This window comes from Ascidiella aspersa, chromosome 3 (assembly GCF_963924565.1).
Source record: "Ascidiella aspersa chromosome 3, kaAscAspe10.2, whole genome shotgun sequence".
Taxonomy (NCBI): Eukaryota; Metazoa; Chordata; class Ascidiacea; order Phlebobranchia; family Ascidiidae; genus Ascidiella; species Ascidiella aspersa.
In genome coordinates, this window is record NC_139449.1 from 25,254,425 (window position 1) to 25,273,596 (window position 19,172).

Here is a 19,172-nt window from a genome sequence, read left to right on the forward strand (position 1 = left end):
TAGCCAACAGTCAATGTGTGGAAGAAGTATGATTTTGTAACATTTAGGTTTTACCGACTTAGGGCAAAAAACGTATTGCCAGATTTCAGTGTTGTGCACTGTAAGTGCTGAAAAAGGTTAACTTATAGGTTAAAAAGACAACGGGTTAAGTGCACTGGAATAAACCCACAGCACCCCAGTGTCATATTTAGATAACTGTCGCCAAGGAAATATTGTTGGGTAAATTGAGCTAAATTCGCCAGTCCGTGCAAAGAGAGCGGCAGTTTACAGCCTTTAAGACGACAATTAAGCGCAGAATTGTTTAAAGAGCGCTCCTGTGTGACGTAGCGATGTGAAGAGGATATTGAACAGAGAAATTCATAAATTATTAAATGTCGCGCGTCATTGAACGCGTTGTCATTGTTTCTTTGTTACCAAACAAAACACATTAAAAAGTCCCTTTCAGAGAGTAAGAATGTCAAACAAAAGAAAGACAAAAACCAATAGCTTTTTAAGTTGCAGCGGGCAGACCAGAAAGGTTAAAACAAATCAACTTTTGGGTTTCGTATTTTGTTTCGGTGTATTTTAGTTGCCACGAAAGCGCTGCACTTGCGTTAACACTTCTCCCTGTTTTTCTACCCGCCCAGTGAGCACGCATATCTAGGTGATCCACTTGAAACGAAGGCAAACATGGAAATGGCCGGCTCGACACTCACTGCCACCTACACCCGCCCCAAGTCGGTGGGCCACAACTTCCTGCCCTCGATCAGCACGATGACGGCCAGCTACAGAAGCCACGCACCGCCGCACGCCCTCACCCACTCGCTCAGCCTGCCCTGGCGCCCGGGCACCTACTACAAGGTGGCACAGGTCAACCCCAGCCTCGGCAAGCTGAACAGGAGCTACGGCTCGTCGCTGGAAAAGATCCCGCCTCTGTCCGCCAGCAACCGCACGGCGCTCTTCACCCGCTACACCCCCGACGACTGGTTCAAGTCCAACGTGACCAACTACAAGACCTCGGAGTCGTGGCGGAACAGCGCCGAGCGCCTGCGGGCCGACACAGCGCGCCTCGTCCAGGACAAGGACCAGCTGACTTTCCGCACCCAGCAGGAGAGCAATCGCAACCTGGGCGAGCGCGTGAGTGACATCACCTTCTGGAAGTCGGAGATCCAGCACGAGATCGAGAACCAGATCGCCGAAACCAACGCGCTCATCGACGTGAAGAAGCGACTGGAACGCGCGCACGCCGAAACCGAAGGCCCGCTGCAGGTTGGCGCCAGCGATTTAGCATATATTATGCTTGTGTTAAAATCACAGCCAGACTCTTACGATGTCCTCATTATTTGCGTAGGTCGCCCAGGAGTGTCTTTACCACCGGGAACGCCGGCAGGGAATCGATTTGGTGCACGATGACGTCGAGAGGAGCCTGATACGCGTAAGCGATTTACTTTGCTCTGTAAAGCGTTATTAAACCGAATATTGGGGTGTGCAATCGCATAGGTAACCTGCAAACCGCAACAAAAATTGTAAAAAGTAACTTATTACAGACGCCGTTTATTCTGGAGCCACTAAATGGGCCACGCAGGAAATAGTTTGTAATATAACTCATGGTTCAGCCGAAATGCATTTCGTATATTTACCAGTGAGCAAATAACTAGTCCCAATATATGTCATTCAGTTTTCCTTCGCCTTCCAAACTTAAAAATGTCGCCAACAGCAGCTTTGTGTCGAGACAGCGATGCGACGAGCGCGGCGGGTCTGGACGCGGCGAAGTTCATTGCCCCTCGACAAAGCACTTATTTACGGCTGGTTAAGCCGTACACGCTAAGCCCTGTCGGCGAAAACAAGCACACGGCCGCTTGTTAGCCGCAGACCCACGCTTAGAACCAGCGAAAGTCGAAAGCCCTTGAGCTGTCCTCCCGCGCTGTTGCAAAGAAAGGGGATCGCGGGCAGAAAACCACTCTCTTCTTAACAAACGAGCCCTTGTTAACAGGATTTACGTAGATCAAATGCCCAAAGATAAATTTGCCTTTCCGTTGTCCCGACAACGGTTGATCGGCCTGCGATAATTTGTTTAAATACGCTTTAAATTGTAATTTGATTTTTATTTGAGCTGTTGTTGCCTACGGCGGATTTAGGTAGAATAATCGTGTTTTACAAACGAATACTGCGTATATAAGTTATACACTGACAGGTCGTCCAAAACTATTCGGAGAACGCACAATTTTGTTAAGAATAGAATCGTGCTCTGTATAGTTCCCAACGTTAGTCTTTTTTTTAACTTTTCCTTTTGTTATTGACCTTTCAGACGACCGAGTGAATATTGGTGTGAATTTTTCAGTAACAACGGCAATGTAACGATATTAACAAATGTGGCTACTGTGGTCGTGAATAAGTACACGGTCCAACAGTAACGCACCCTATGATTTTACTCTGAAACCAATTTCGTTTCACATTATAAGTCAGACACATATTGAAATAGGAAAGTTATTCATAGTGATGTTTGAACATTTGTTGAAAATTGGATTTGCTTTTTTTCCAGGAAGTGGACGTTATTAAATCCTGCCAAGAGAGGATGCGTCGTCACATCGAAAAGGCTGCCCAGCAACTGTCGTAAGTTCCTGGTTTTCATTAGTGAAACGGTGCAACCGATATTGACGGGGCTTGAGAATTACTAACATTTCGAATTCGACCGACAAGTTGTTATTATTTCGGGCAACGGAGCGTGTTGTCGAATGTCGAAGCGGCAGGGTTGGCGGGGCGCCACTACAAATGACCTTAGTATCGGGAGCGGGCGAAATAAGAGCTCCTCTGTGCGCTTGTGCGCCACCAGGCGGTTGTCATGGCGCTAGGAGGCCCGTGCTCCTTCACGGCACCGGTCCTAAGTGACAGGACCTTCCTGCTAGGCCCGGTTCGGTAAACCTAGATCGTCGATAACAATGGGCGCGGGACGACCGCCTATGTTTGCCGGCGCGCATCTGTTAAAGCAAGGGGCTCGACAAAGGCACACCCGAGAAGCGGTCCATTGTCGGTGCTGGCATTTAAACGGGTGGCCTTCCCATTCGCGACACGACCTCGGCATATCGCGCGCCTTTGTTCGAGCGCGCTTTGCCACCAACCCATATTTCACCCGCGCCCTGTCTTCTATGAATTGTCAACACGTCCCCGTGAATGGCGCGTCGGTTGTTAATGGCTCGGCGCAAGGACGATTACGGTGTCGGAGCGGCGCAATGTTACTTTGTCAAAACACACCGCGACTGATGGAGATGTATATGAAGTTGTTAACATCGCATTCGACAAAAAATTATTAAAATATGACTATCATCACAAAAGTATAGTGTAAGCACCCGATTGTGAGTCACAAAAAAGTTGTTTTCAACCAAACGTTTTAGAAATCTAACATAACCATCATATGGGATCCACGGGACGGTATAGTTGGACTCTTACACATGCTACTTTTTAAACTTGTTGCCGTAACTAAATGTTATCCGTAATTTATTATACGGTATAAAATATTTATTCTAAACTGGCATTAAAAGCTAATACAACAATGTCAACGAAACTATGCCATTACTTAAGCCTCTAATTACTGTCGTTTGACTGTCATACCGCTACAAATACATTTGCCATATAGAAACAATCGCGCGGCGCAGCACGAGTTGGAGCGTGATCACAGCGACAAGTTCAACGCTTTGCGGATCGACGGAAGATGCCACGGACTACGCAACTCTTCCGACGGCATCTCGTTCCACCGGGGTGTGCAGAACGTCGATGCCACGTAAGTGCGGCAGAAGAACAATTGAGCATTTCGCTGTGTATTTTAAATTTTCATATTTACGTCGATTTGGCATTTCTGATACTTGGCATTTTGTTCGAAAAATGATGCGCGATATAGTTTGTGAGAAAAAAACAACTGTCCAATCCGACGCCAAAGGTTCCAGGTTATAGCAAGTGCAGTATAGTTATCCTCGTCTTTTCAATGTAATGATTTCTGAGGAAATAAACCTTCTAGGGGTGAAAACTCAATGTTGGGTCGCAAAACAAAACTTAAATAGTATTATTATAAATTATCAATTAAACCTTCCAGAGGTGAAAACTCCATGTTGGTCGCAAAACAAAACTTAAATAGCATTATTACAAACTATGGATTGCTTGCTTCACGAAGGGTATCCGTGCCAGAGACCTGGGCAAAGTTCTCTGACGACAACTTGCTGCGGTCTCAGAGCGAGCGAGCCGCATCGGCGAAACTCAGAGATGACATCGAAAACTTGCTCAACATTACTAGGTGCGGCATTTGCCTTTGGATATTATAACTCAAAGGAATTTTGTTTTACATTTCTAAAGAGAGGATTTCGCTACTTATATGCAGGATAACAAAGCGATTTAAAACTATTCATAGAGGCTATATAGGCTACTTTATAAAGTTTGCAAATTTATGTCTTTGTGTTCTGAATAATATAGGTCGTAGGGATTTATATTTTTTTTTGATTTCCAGCAACGAAATGTGGTCACAGTTCAACAACGTGAACGTGTCGTTCACGAACAGGGTCGCTGAATCTGTGGACGCCAAAAACAAGCTGCAAATGCATTTGGCCAAGGTATGTGGACACTTATTTCCGAATGCTGGTACTTGGGTTTGACTTGTCGCATATTGCAGTAGCGTGACTGGACAATTAGAGTAGATTAATCCACCACTTTAGTACCACAATGTTTGGTACTAGAGGTGTTTTTACTTATAATAATTCGGCAAAATGCATATTCCACTTTTGCTGATCTGACTAAAGCAATAAAATCAATCAACCTTACGCTGCAAACGTGGATCAAGCTTGTTTAACATACTTCAGTTATTTTTAACATACTTATTTAACATACTTCAGTAATTTGTGCTTTAATAAATCAAGCGTAACATAAATTTCAGACTCTGCAAGAAATCTTCTCCACCGAGCAGACGATCAGCCACATTCGCAGGGCAATCGCGGAGAAGGACTCGCCCATGCGCGTCGCGCAAAGCAGACTGGACGAAAGGACAAGACGGCCAAACGTAGAGTTGTGTCGCGACCCGTCGCAGCTTAGGTCTGTGTTGCTTTTTTAATGGGATAGACTGAGACAATATCCTAAAAAAATCACAAAAGCATAAAAATTGATGACAGACAACGTTTTAAAGAGAAGACATAGAGTATTATTTTTTTATTCGAACGTCTGCTGGATGTGTGAACCAAAATCGCAACAGGTTTTGCTTCACTAAGGTGGCGCCCATGGCAAATATAAGTTTTATCTTATAATTACTAAAACACCTTCAATTACAAACAGTTATCTCATAATCTGAAATCTGCAAAACAAATAAAAATCGAACTGAACAATAGGCTATAATTAAAAAAAGCACACTCCCAGCTGTTTTTACACACAAATAGTTTTCTAGAACTTTCCTTTATAAGAGCAATCCTTTGATTACAAATAGTACATCAACCGAACCAAAAATAGCAAAGAATTAGAAAAGAAACAAGTGTAGAAACAGAGCACAACATAAGGAAGTGTTAACACAAGTGTTTCTGCGTTAAACGCAAGTGTTTCTCCTTCACAGGTTGGTGGACGAGGTCTACACGATCGATAACACGATCAACCAGCTCAAGACGCGTCTGCGAGAGGCTGAGGACACACTACAGGGGCTCGTGCACACTAAGGCATCACTGGAGCATGACTTGTCGGTCAAGGCTAACAGCTTGTTCATTGACCAGGAGAAATGCATGGGAATGCGCAAGACCTTCCCCAGCACACCAAGGCTCGTTGGATACGTTTAAGTTACTGGATCGTCGACAGGCGCCGCTGATTTACGGAGTAAGGAAAGTTATTTAGAAATTTGTCTTGCGGAGCGAAACCGCATTAAGCTATTTGTTTTTTTCTTGTTGTCAACGGGTGTTCGAATTCGATAGTTTTTAAGACTGGTTTGAATAAAGTTTTCTGGTAAAAGTCGTTGCATCTGGAAATCCTTTACTTCGTAAATGAGTATCAGATTTGCTGAATTCATTTGGAAAAATTACATGCCTTTGCGATTAACTGACAGAGAATTTGTTGTTTTTGTTTTGTTATTTTTTAAATTGGCGAGCTACTTTTTTGTTTGAGTTAATACAAACGTACTCTGCTTGTCCGTTTTTTTATAATATTCGTTGTGTACCTTTTATGGCGATTCCTGATTGTGACAGTTTCATTTTACGGCGATGTAAGCGTTTTGTTTTTTCAAAAAACGGAATAAAACTTATTTTTCCATATGAATAATGTAAAACTGCGCCATATCCTCTGTTCGTTCACGTTGTTTCCCAATTTTCTTTCTGGTGTTTTCGTCCCGTTTACTTTATTTTTTTTTTGTTTTCTAATCACAGATTGCGTCCAAGAGATTAATTTTTAAAGTAGTAGTGAGACGTTGCGTGATTTTGTTATTTTTTTGGTAGGCTATGGTAATTTTGTTTTACGCTGTCTAAATTTGTGATAATGAAACTGCATTTAAACTTTTGAAAATTTTATTAAAAGCGCCAACAACAGCCTATTAAAAACATTTAAAGTTTTTTCCAATGAATTAATAGAAAATGATAAAGCCATAACAAATATTCTTCTTAGACATTTTTTGCTTGTATATATATATATACCACATTGCATTCTATATCGCCTGTATTGTACATAGCGTTTTTGCGTTATCGTTAGCCATATTTTCATCGACACATTAAGCATCGCATTGCACTTACTGAGTAGTGAGTAGCTAGATGAATTCGTGTTTACTGTGTTCTTTTGCAAAAAATCAAACAAAAAAACAATTTTGGAGAAATATTAACCGCTTTTCGCTCCAAGCATATGGCCATATTTTCTTTTCCTGGCGTTTTGTTCTGTCTCACCTAAAAGTTGCAGCCATTAATGCGCTGATCTTTCTGTTCCTTTAAACAGCCTGTGACTTGATAGAGTCCGACTGCCTAACTAGTAGATGCTTTCCCCGCCCCTTTCGCGCCTGTACATAGCTTTCAATTTCTGTTTCACTTTGCTTGCGTGTTGTGGCGAATACACTGAAATCACCAAATCACCTGAATATCTTGTTTATTTTCTGAGTGCTCTTGCCTCAAGTGACATCCATGAAAAAAAATTAAATTTTAGATTAATTTAAATAAAAAACAATTTTGTGTCCTGGTCAACTATACGATTTGTACTTTTCTAGGCCTTAAAATGATCCAGGGAAAAATAACAGGTTAAAAAACACGCTCACTTAAAAAATTTCAAACAACAACAACCAAATGTTATAATTTATTGATATCGATACATCAAATTATTAGAACAGGGTTTTCTGAAACTGGAGTCCATTGACCCCTTTATAAGAGAAACTTGGACTAGTTTAAGGGTTCAATAGAAACATAATTAAAATCCTCATGTATAACTTGACGTCAATTTATGAATGCACCGAACTATTTTAAATAAAAGACACGTGAAATGCATTATAGCCGACGATTCGGTAAAAAATGTGACTTCTTACATCTAAGTAAAACTTTAGATTCCTATCTCCTCTTAAGACCTGATGTTGATTTCTTGTAGTTATGCATGCGGTTCGTTTTATACCATAGTAAGTATGAAAAACAAAATCGAGAAATCACAAGTTGCGCAGCTTTCTTTTTTTCCTCTAAAGTCTAGAAGACTTTTGCAAAAACCAACCACGACGCTCCATGTTTGTTTTTTATAATCACGTCGTTAAAACACGCAGAATATATCTGCGTTTTAAATTCTAGAAAACTCGCAACTAATAAAGTTACGTGACTGGCCTTTAAATATCCCACCCTGTTGCTTCTTGATAAGTGCTTCGCGTGCGTCTTTTTCTATTGTGTTATTTTCTGCGTAAAAATAAATACTGATCGTCTATCACTAATATTATTGCTAAAACACCGCTGCTATATACTTTTATGAAATATTTTTTTCTTAGACTCGATTTAAAGCACCGATCAATAAATAATTCCTAAAAAAGATATCTACAGCTAATTTGTGATGCTAATAAAAAAGGAGCATGTCACAATTTTTTTTTCTGGTTACACTGCTGCTGTGTGGTGGTAATTTTTGTGGCAAAAAGTAAAGGTTTGGCCTGTCCAAAGAAGCAAAACGATCATGTTTTGTAAATGTTATTTTTCCCTATTTAAAAAAATATCACGATTCTGCACTTTAGGATAATTTGTATCCACCAGCAACAGCAGTCAGCAAAGACTATTCTGACTCAGCACACATTTTTTAGAACCAAGCATTGGGTTTTGTTTAAATATAAATCGACAGATATCACTTTTTAGACCAGTGCTTTCTAACTTTCTTGTCGCGAAAATGTGAGCAACCCTTCATAAAAATCAGATTACAAGCATATACTATTTGGCAAATTGCGCCTATTTCTTGTTAGATTGTTCTAATATTTGGCAAGAATTTACGGATTTACGCCATAAGCATATACACACTACACAAGTAACTAAATTTGCGTTTTAAGTTATTTGTTTCATTACAACTTTATTTGTCAAGTATGAATAACGTTGTTTGCGCTTATGACGTAACAATAGAAAATTGACTGCCATAAACTTGAAATGAAAAATGACTTGAAGAACAAAGCCATAAGAATTGATTATGTGATTTTTTTCTAAAAGCAAAATGATCCTAAAATAGTCTAGCTTTTGATCTAAACCAAGGGTCAGCAACCTTTTTCTAGTCGCGCCAAAATCAAACTCGGAAAGGTCTTTGCCGGCCGCACAAAATGTTAACTAATAATTGTGTTATTAACTTGTTAGAACAACTGTGAATCAGGCGGGTCTCGGATCGTTTTTGCACTTAAAAACGTGTTTAATTACATTTAAGGAGGCAGTAAAGTGTTGACGCAAAGCGAAAAAAAGTGTTTGTTTGTTTTAAAATTAGAGTTCACACGTTGTCATCCATGCAACGAATGAAAAGTGTAATAAAACTGCTTTGATGGAACGCGATAACATTCAAAGGTAATCTATAGATCAGTGTTTGTTAACCTTTTTAAGTCCAAGTACACCTGGCGAGCGAAAGCCAGCACGATTGTTTTTTTGTATACGGGCATTTCTTTTAAATTTCTTCAAGTTTTTATTACATTGCCGAAAATGAAAAATAAATAAAATGTTATAAAATATATGTCCAATATTTTAGAATAAGTACATTTTCCGTGACGCACTTGGCACCTTTGCACGGCGCAACGGTAATAAAGAGCTAATCTTGTTCAAAAGACAGCATCAAAACGTAAACAAACCGGACGCAGAATGGTTATCCGCGCGAAGTGGGAAAATTTTTCGCTCTTACGTAGTTAAAATAGTCAAAAAGTATGTGAAATAGACTCGTTTCTAATAATCTAAGAGGTGGCGGGCCGGATGAATTACATCGGCGGGCCGTAGGTTGCCGACCCCTGGTCTAAACTCTAATCTATACAATTAGTTTACTACATTTACTGTTATATTAGTTTACCAACATATTACTAGAAGTCAAATTTCAGGCTATATTATTAGTAAACCAAGATATCTGTCATTTATAATAAAAAAAATCTGTTTTGACCAAAATTTTTTGGTTCTGTTGATTTTATGCTGCCTTTGAATTTTTAATATTAAATAAATAGCTTTAAATAATGATGTCATCAAAATACCTTGAAATGTTTTTCCGCAATGGCAAAACAAGAATACCTTTAGATAATATTTTATGAAAAGTTTTAAATATTTCTTTACAAATTTTCAGTGTTGAGTTGTATTTTTGTTAACACAATAATATCTGATTTTAAATAAAATGGCAACCAGTGCTGAAACTAATCCCGCTGCAGATATGGCCTTTCCCGTTACAGCACAAGGAGCTCTTGCAAAAGGAAAAACTGTCACATGCCCAAACAGCGGAAATCCTGTGTTTTCATGCCTGGCCAAGGTGGAAGTAGCAAAGGTTGAGATGCCCCGGGACCAGTTCTACGAGTCCAATCACCCGCTTTACCAAACATCATCAAGCAGCTATGGTGAACTTCCTGCAACCCCAGAAACAGCACCCTCTACTTTTCATGGCAAGTCACAGCGCTTTTCCCAGCACCTTGGTACATGTGGAATGTACAGAAACCATTCGTTGAACACCTCCATGGACACTAGTAAAGTTTATGACCATCCACAAATGTAAAACTCACATATGGGCATCTCTACATTATTACTGTGCCTTTGATATCATTCCATAGTATGTTCACTGTAGTGTTTTGTGTTAATCTTAAATATATACCTTTCATCTGTATAAAGTTATTTGCATGTTTTTACAATATTTTTCTAATGATTACTTAACTTGGGTTTTAATTCTTTTGATTTTCCATAAACGGTTTGGAAGTATTTTTATAAAAGTGTTAAACATGTTATATATATATAAAGTGTTTGAATGTTATCCTAGTTTTTGCTTTAAATTAGAAAGTTTCAACAAAGTTATTTAACATGTTTGTAAGCTGCACAAAAGATATCTCGGCTGATTCCTTTACTGGGAATGTTTTGGTGATGGTAAGTTTTAGTGTCACATGTGTTTCTATGTTTTTTTAAAAAAAGAGTTAGAATCTGTATTGTGTGTGTTTAGCCAGCAATCTCAGTTGGGAATGTCGGTCAATTGGCTTGTGATGTATTAATCTATACATTAAACTTAAAAAAAGTGGGCTATTTCTGCACTGAATATTTTCTTCCCGTTGCTGGACACAACCCATTTGCAACCAAGATTGAAGACCAAAATTTGTTAACTCTCAATAGTGAAGGTAAAGAATTTGTTTTGGCTTCTGGTTGTGTTTTATTATTTTATTAAATGTATTTTGCAGTGTACCACGATTCTGATTTAAAAATCACTGTGATACAACTCCGTTCTCCCCTTTTAAAGGTATGCCAGGTTATAAAAATCAATCTTGTTTTAGAAAATCAGTATTCTGTGTCTATTGTTTAAATATTGTTTAAAATAAGCGTAGGGCGGTTGTTTTTATCTCATCAGTCATGCACCTAAATGCTAAATATAAGATTCTTTTTATGACAATTGGTAACATTTTATCAGGGAAAGAAACAATCATTTTGTGCTGCAACTATCAACTGGTTTAAAGATTCCAACTTTAAGGAACTTGTTGTTTTGTCCAGCTGTCATGCTTTTGAAAGAACAGATGCTCAGCTAATAGGGTGAGTCAGTCCGGAGTATTATTACATACAGAAATACAGAAAAGCTATATAAATTATGTGGGCATGTTATTTTATATGTTATAATATTATTATTTTTGGCCTTAAAACTAAAGGTTTTGACATATGAAAAATGCATTGATTTAAACCAAGCATTGTTGGATTAAACACTGCATTAGTGTTTAGGGGTCAGGAGTATTGCCTTTATAATGAAGATGAAATACAGTTGAAATGCTGTCAGATGCAACTAAATTTGTATAAAATTCTCAACTGAACAGTGATTACATAAAGTTCACTACAGTTTGGGCTAATTAATTATGAATAAACTTAAAATAAAAATAAAGTTTTTAGAAAATTTTTATATCTGACCTGCAATCGTCAAATCTAAAAGTTATTCCGCCCACGGTCGTTATGCCCTACAGTTATTCGGTCCTTCATTAAAACACTTAATGACCCCTTGCCCTGGGATAATCTGAAAACTAATTAAAGCAACAAAGATATACAAACACGGTAACGCATTCTTTACATTAGTTCCTCTAAAGTGCATTTAGTTTGCCAAGTCAAAAAAGGATTATCGCCTTAGGCATCATGTAATACACTATAGTTTATGTTATTCCAAACATATTCTGATCAGCTCACAATATCTAATTCAAATCTGAAGTGTATATATATGTACTTCTTGGTTGTGCCACAATGATAGGGTGTCAGATATTTAGTATAGCACACTTAGCCACGTAAGAAACAAAGATATGCATTATAGTATTTTTGAGTTTAGACTTAAGGCCTTTACCCTCACTTAAGTACATCAACATTCAGGAAACATGTTATTTAATTTCAGACTGCCATTCCGTTGTTTAAAAACACCAAGTCTAATTGATGAAGAGCTTGACAATATGGAGTGGAAAGCGTTAGAAGAGCGTAGTGTGGGATTTGGAGACAGGTCTTTATTTCTGCCAGGATCTGGCTTTACAAAGCAACTTTATCAAGCTTGGTATGTTAAGCCAGATTTTTATATAAAACATTGACCAAAACCAACAAATATTTTATTGGTTTTCAGCTGTGAGAAGAAAGTCCCTTCTGCTGTCCTTTTACTTTTCTGCTCTGAAGGTGATAATATTCCTGAAGCGATGGAACTTTTAAAACAACTTAATAAGTGGAAGCAATTCTTTCCAAAGGTGATTACTTTTCATCTATTATTATTTCAACAAACATTACAAGCAAAAGAGCACGTTTCTAAAATCGTTTGTAAATACTACATAATATGAAGAAGTAACTGTAATTGAGCATATTAGGTTGTTGTGAAATGTGATGTTGAAATTAGGCGCTATATATATATATATCCAGGAAACAAGTCGTGGCTTCACGGTACACTTTTTTTCATTTTACGCCTGTGAATTCGCATATAGCAGTATGTTGATAGATACTCAAAAAACGTGATAATCGGTTTTCACTGGTATGAGTCTGCGACCATCCATATTGTAAAGTTTACCAATTGTTTTAACAGGATGACAATTGGAAACCGCCCATGTCTTGGTCGCATCTGTTTGGCAACAACCCGCCACAGGAAATCTTTTGAATAGTTAATATTTAAAAGTGAAAAGTTCGATGTCAAAACTGAGCTGTTTCGAGAAAAATTGCAATTGTCATGGGAAGAATCGTCCTCCGCTCAAATAATGCTGCTTTCCATCGTTTTAAATTCATCCAAACTGCCGTTCTAAATTAACGCCATTTACCCATATTATTTTACAACTGTACAGTTTTCGTACAATTTCGCTTTTTTGTCAAGACGCTACTCAAACTGTATGCTTGCCATTTAATTCAACTTCAATATCTACCTGGAAGTGTTTTACTGATAACAAGAACGAAAAATGCCAACTTTTATTTGTTAGCGATTTATTTAGAGCAACAAATATAAACCATTATTTAATCGTGTGGTTTAGTTTTTGAACCCAGTGCTGCATTTTATTGCACCGTCCCAAACCATTTTAAAGGTATTCCTATAGTAGTGGTTTTTCACTATTCTTCATTGTAAATGCCTTGTCTTGCGCCCACAAGATATCAAGTGGGTAGGCTATAGCAATTCTGTTTTTGTCGACTACACATCACTGAGATAATTGACAATGCTTTGTAACTAAAATTAAAAAGCGAGATCGTTTTTTAAAGTGCATAACCACAACTAGGGATAAGTCCAGACTTGTTTTTGGTGGACTTTTGGTTGACCCCACTGAGTTAAATCGGTAATACTTTGAACCCTGCCGTCAAAAAACGTCTCGAAAATTCTCCCGTTTGGTTGCCTAACGCAGTGCTCCGCAACCGGTGTGCCGCGACGTTCCTGGAGGTCTGTTACTTGCGTTTTTAAGGACACTCTTCAATAATTATAATCAGTCGAATAAGTCCCAAGTTCATGGGAATACGGCCTAAATGGACAAAATAACGCTTGAACTGTATTGAGAGTGTATTAGACGGCCGGGGGCCATCGGTCTGGCATCGGATGATTGGGTTTTGACGCTTCGACTCCTTTAGTTTGAATATGCATTGGCTTGTTTGCTTCTGTTTGGTGTTTTTGGTGGGTTATGGGTTGGGTTAGAAATTAAGGTATGGTTGGAGATAGGTGAAGTTAGTAATGGAATTAGGGGTGGGGTTTTAGGTCAGGTAAAATATTGTTTAGGCCTTATTCCAGCTATTTAGGTCTTATTCCCACGGGACTTACCGATTTAGACGTTTTTACGACAATTATATATTATTTTGGTCTTATTGCGAACTGTGTTTTACCTCGAGGTAGTGTTGTTTTACTTTCGTTTTATGGCTGGAGTCCCTTATTGGCCTTCTTAAGATATTTAGGACAGGGGTCGGGAACCTATGGCTCGCGAGCCATATATGGCTCTTTTTGTGACGCCACATGGCTCTTTTGATGAAGAAATTTTGCTTGCAGAAAAATCTCAGCCATTATTTCTTAGCATGATCTCAACTAAAACTGGATGCGGCCACGGCGGCTTTCCTAACCTTATATTACCTTATTTACACATAGTAGCAAATTTTCGGCGATTCGCGCGAATACTATTTGTTTTTAGAGACCGTTATCCCGTATGAAGGTGTCTCTTAATATCCAAAAGCCCCTATTTTTTCAACGAAACTTCGTAATCATTAGCTAATTGCATTTTGTTGCATAGCATGCATCATGTATCTAGCGGGGCTTTCGCCATAAGACCGCAATTAAAACAACATCAACTTCGGTATAAAAAACAGTTCTGAATAAGACCGAAATAGGACTAATACCTAATACTCGTAATAACGTTTAAATCAAAATGATACTTAAATTCGTCCGAATAAGGCCTAAATTGCAAGAATAAGGCCTTTAAAACCTTTTACTTAACCCCAAACTCCACCCATAACTTCAACACTAACTCCCCTAATAATTTGAACCATAAACCAAATTCTTATTCTACCCATTACTCGCGCCTAACCCCAAACAGAGGCAACCAATGCAGTGCCAAAACAGCGGGGCCCTAACGGCATTTTAAACTAGGGCACCCAAAGGTCGACACCAAAACGGTCAAGAAGATGTCCCTTAACCGTCCCAGGCCACACCCTGCTTTTACTGTTTTGGGCGTTATTTTGTCCATTTAGGTCTTATTCCGTTAAATTGGATCTATTCCGAGTTAGATGTGGTTGCTTTCGGGCCTTATTCTGTGTTTCTATCGAACTCTAACTAACATACCGTGTGTTTTTATAATTTACAACATAAAAGGCCTATTTTAATTTTTTTTTTCTTTTTATTTAGACCTGTCTTATTAAGCTCATCGTATTTTAAAGCAGGGCTGTGGAGTCGGAGTCAGATTTGGGACTCTACGTACCGTAGTCGTTTTGTTTTGCTAAAGTCGGACTGCCTGAGTCCCGAGTCCGACGTGCGCAGTAACAATTTTAAAACCGATAATGCCGCCAACTGCAAATTGAAAAGGCGGAATAGCATATCGTGGATATTTTCCAGTAATGGTTTGTGGGTGGATGAGATATATGACACCCCTATGAGGGGTTTGCTGAAAATCCACCTTAATTTAGTCACGTAAATGGGTGAAATAAAGGCTGTAGAGTGGCAGCCGTACTCAGAATTTGACGAAATTGCACATTTGGTCCGAGTCAAACTCGAGAGTTGGAGTCGGGTTATATTCAACCGACTCCGCAGGCTTCTTTATAGATAATAAAATTAGGAGCCTGATGTAATAACAACTGCCAGCAAAAAACAAAATATCCAAACAAAGTTAGCAGTCGACTCGCTCGTCAGGTGCGCCGTCGCGTTTTGAAAGGTTTACGAGTGCGCCGTAGGGTGAAAAAGGTTGAGAAACACTGATCTATGGGTTGCCTAGTATGTTTGCCTTTCTGTGTATTGTTGATCTTCATATATTTCGTAGGTGTGCCGCCAAATTTTTTTTAGCTCTGTTGGTGTGCCGTAGGTGAAAAAAGGTTGCGGAGCACTGGCCTAACGCAATTCATTCGAGACAAGTCTGTTATCTTATCTTTATTGCGTCACTACGGGAGTTTATTTTCCTTTGTTTGCGATTATGCGTCCACAGCACCCCGTTTCCTCGCTTATTACATTTCATAAAAGTTAAATTTTTACGTGAAAACGCGGAAGGCAGGAGGGGATAGCACATCAGAAGCTTGCCAGAAACTGATGAAATGCAAGATAGATATGACGTTGAACACTAGCAGAAATATACCTTTGTTTTAAAGTTCAAGTGCATCTGCCTCCAATAACGTTAGATTAATGTACATCAGTAAATTTTGATCGTTATTTGGAGTTGGGGTGCTCGGAAGGTCACACAAGAATGAATCGGTTGGGAAGCTCGTATTTTCTGTGAATGCACTTTTGGGAGAGAATATTAATCCATCGTTCTGATGTGATGGAATACATTGTTTTTCTAATCTGAAACCCAGTAAAATAAATGGATAAAATTCTTCACTATCAGTCGTGCGGCATATTAAAAAACAAATTCAGCGCACCCCACAAAGTATATGTCAATCGACAACAGACAGCCTACTCAGGAATGTCCAACATTTTATTATAGTGGGCCGCATTGACACTTTAAATAATTTAATGGGACGCAGAACCTATTAAGTTTCAAGATTAAGTATTGGCCTTTAGAGTTATAACGGGTATTGGCTTAGTATTGGCCTTTAGAGTTATTACTACTTTCTTTCGCACAAAAATTTCAGGCGGGGCCGCAGGTTGGACATCCCTGGCCTACATTAACAAATCCCATAGCAAAATTAGCGTTTATGATTGAGGCCCTGCCAGTGGCGTAGCCAGCCGAAAATTTTTTTTGGGGGGGGCCAAAAAGTTTGAACTCTTTGTTTAGCTTTTGTCATTATATTTACCGCCGTAACGAACACAATAACAATGTTAGCAAACCGTTTCGAGCAGCAACTGACTGAGTGTTAACGCAATACTCCATTTCCAAGAAAACCATTCAAACAGCAAAAACACTTTTAAGTAGTAAAACTACATTAATGTATAGCAAATGTAATATTAACTACATCGTTTGTGACGTAACAGTGCATGACAATTGAAAGTGTGGCATGCCTGTGATCGACTGTTGTGGTACAGCTCACAAATGCTAAAAAAACAAAGTATTAAGAGTAAAATATTTATAAATTTTTTTTGGGGGGGTCATGGCCCCTTAGACCCCCCCTGGCTACGCCTATGGGCCCTGCACTCCAAACCAATTTTAACTTAACTCTTTCGCGGCCAACTGGGATGTATTTGTAGTTCCTAACTAGGGGCGCCCGCAGAAAATTTTCCAGGGGGGGCAACCAGGGGCGTAACTAGAAAATCAAAAAGGGGGGTCCTGAATTTTCAACTTAGGGTATTCCCCTATTTTTCGTCTGACGTTAATCAATAATGACGTCATAAAACAGTAACAGTATGACGTCATAGAATGGTGATTGCAAGACGTGATAAAAAAAACTTAACAAAAACAGCCAAATACGTCCAACAAAAGCGACCACGTGCGTCGTCGACAATCCTGCCAGGCGCCAGCTGCGAAATCACGGTGTGCAATCGTTAACTTTAAGCAAAAAAAAAAAAACAAGACCGTGAAATATGTGTGATTAATTGTGGTAGAATCGCACATAATTCGACTATCAGCAGCACAGTTTTCAAGTTCCATGAACGGAACGAGCGCTAAATTACAAGCACGTTTTTTACCACCTGCAATACTAAACGAAGATCGTTTTTTTTTCGGGTGTTATTATGCCACGATAAGCGCAACATCTGCGCCAAGCTGTTTGCCAAGTCAGCTAAATTACAAGCTGTGGTTGAGGGGGAATAAGTTGTGTCCATTGCACACTTAGCACGTGGTCTTAGAGCAGTGGTTTTCAACCTTTTTCATACAGTGACGCATTTAAACAACCCAATGTAACTAACGACCCCCTTCCAAAAAATTTGATTCGGACCTATGTAATACACTTATATATGCGCAATATCACAAAACACATAATTAAATTAACATAAATTATAATACTACTCTGTTAAATTTATTAAATTCATCACCAACATATTAGTGATATGGCTGGTGTTGCAGCTTGACGACAAGCTTGTCTATGCGTGGCGCAGCGCTGTTGTTGCCAGAGGACACCTTAGATCTGGCTTTACTTGTGACATAATACCCAAATATTTATCTTGATAATAATCGTTATTGTGATGTAATAACACTGTTAATAGTTAATTTGCAGTACGGTAAACACCTGTTTAGTTTGTGATTTCTGTCTTTATTTAATCCAAGAAAAAACATAGCGCAATAAGTAATTGCAAATTGAATTACAGGTTAAAGTATTCGCTTAGTTGTGACAAATTTCGAGGACTGGTGTGTACAAGTTCTTTATTAAAAGTGTGTACTATTCCTGTGATTGATACCGGGAACTAAATAGTAAGCCTACACTGTTAAAGATTTCGCAAATTGCTTCCTGGCTGCATCCTGTTTGAACAGGTGACTTTTATTCAACTGTTTGAACATTTACTGTCAACAACATTCACTCATATCATTACAGATATTTTTCATGTTAATTAATTGGCATTATCGTAATAGTGATTGGTATTTTATTGTCGTCTTCGCGACCCCCGGAGAAAAGGCAAACAACCCAGGTTGAAAACCACTGTCTTAGAGTATGCTTAAAAAGCATAATTTTGCGTTAACCATCATTACTTAAAAATGGAAACTTTAAAACGCGCACGACAGTCACCATTATACCTTCTTTTAAAAATCTGCTTCAGTTAAACAAATGTCGATGTTACACCAACATCGGATATTAGCGCAGAGACCGAACAGCGAGGAACATACTGCGTATAACTCGACGTTTTTCAGAGAGAAAAAAATTAAGAAGGTTTGACTTAGCGTTGTCAATTGTCGAATACACACTTGCTAATCAGTCAACCTAAACAAATAACGAAAGAGAAAAACTTCCAGCGTTTACGGTTGACCAAACGCAAAAAACAATAATATTACTTACAAAAAGGAGGTAAGAACTCCCGCCCCCTGGATACGCCACTGGGGGCAATGGATAATGATAATATTTTTAACTTAAGTAGTACAATACTAATAATCGCATTTTGAAATTCCAGGGGGGCTTTCCCCCGTGCGGGCGCCCATGGGCCTAACCCTAGCCAGACCTGTTTTAGTGGCTGTTCCAACAACAAAATCGATCCGGCCGGACCGATTTTGGCCGGACCAATTTTGGCGTGACAGGCCTACCATATTTTTGTCGCCCGAAACAGTACAAGTACAATTTTGTTCAAAATGTACATCGAAAATGTAATTTATCGTACTTTAAAATAATTTATTATCTCGCAAATATAACAGTCTATAACTCTTAACGGAAAAAGACGACGCCAAAAAGTCACATAAAAATATATAAAAAAAAAGATCAGCAAGAAAACGCAAAATGCAAAAGAAGACCATTTGGGTATTTTAATTGACCTCGACTATTTAATTTTCTTCAGGAAAGAGGACAAATCCTCCAAGC

General features: G+C 38.8%; 3 protein-coding genes across 3 annotated transcripts; all 3 read left to right on the top strand.

The window, feature by feature from the left end:
• The first annotated feature begins 554 nt into the window (after window positions 1-554).
• LOC146161093 (tektin-3-like) lies at window positions 555-7,039 on the top strand. Its single transcript, XM_083383909.1, has 8 exons — window positions 555-1,248; window positions 1,331-1,414; window positions 2,522-2,592; window positions 3,614-3,757; window positions 4,145-4,264; window positions 4,475-4,577; window positions 4,898-5,052; window positions 5,561-7,039. Exons 1-8 carry the CDS (start codon window positions 670-672, stop codon window positions 5,775-5,777), a joined length of 1,473 nt encoding a protein of 490 aa, XP_083240035.1. The 5' UTR covers window positions 555-669; the 3' UTR covers window positions 5,778-7,039.
• Window positions 7,040-9,730: 2,691 nt separating this feature from the next.
• On the top strand, window positions 9,731-10,413 carry LOC146161094 (piercer of microtubule wall 2 protein-like). Its single transcript, XM_083383912.1, has one exon. It carries the CDS (start codon window positions 9,772-9,774, stop codon window positions 10,141-10,143), a length of 372 nt encoding a protein of 123 aa, XP_083240038.1. The 5' UTR covers window positions 9,731-9,771; the 3' UTR covers window positions 10,144-10,413.
• Window positions 10,377-13,048, top strand: LOC146161095 (proteasome assembly chaperone 2-like). The gene is made up of 7 exons (XM_083383911.1): window positions 10,377-10,505; window positions 10,579-10,750; window positions 10,811-10,869; window positions 11,038-11,156; window positions 11,992-12,144; window positions 12,211-12,328; window positions 12,658-13,048. Exons 1-7 carry the CDS (start codon window positions 10,443-10,445, stop codon window positions 12,727-12,729), a joined length of 756 nt encoding a protein of 251 aa, XP_083240037.1. The 5' UTR covers window positions 10,377-10,442; the 3' UTR covers window positions 12,730-13,048.
• Window positions 13,049-19,172: the final 6,124 nt, after the last annotated feature.

Bases quoted from the DNA above. Each gene is read 5' to 3' on its own strand.
- LOC146161093 (XM_083383909.1), top strand. From the start codon at position 670: ATGGAAATGGCCGGCTCGACACTCACTGCCACCTACACCCGCCCCAAG. The intron at 1,415-2,521 runs GTAAGCGATTTA...CTTTTTTTCCAG, and splicing joins TCGAGAGGAGCCTGATACGC to GAAGTGGACGTTATTAAATC. The intron at 4,578-4,897 runs GTATGTGGACAC...CATAAATTTCAG, and splicing joins TGCAAATGCATTTGGCCAAG to ACTCTGCAAGAAATCTTCTC.
- LOC146161094 (XM_083383912.1), top strand. From the start codon at position 9,772: ATGGCAACCAGTGCTGAAACTAATCCCGCTGCAGATATGGCCTTTCCC.
- LOC146161095 (XM_083383911.1), top strand. From the start codon at position 10,443: ATGTTTGTAAGCTGCACAAAAGATATCTCGGCTGATTCCTTTACTGGG. The intron at 10,506-10,578 runs GTAAGTTTTAGT...GTGTGTGTTTAG, and splicing joins CTGGGAATGTTTTGGTGATG to CCAGCAATCTCAGTTGGGAA. The intron at 11,157-11,991 runs GTGAGTCAGTCC...ATTTAATTTCAG, and splicing joins ACAGATGCTCAGCTAATAGG to ACTGCCATTCCGTTGTTTAA.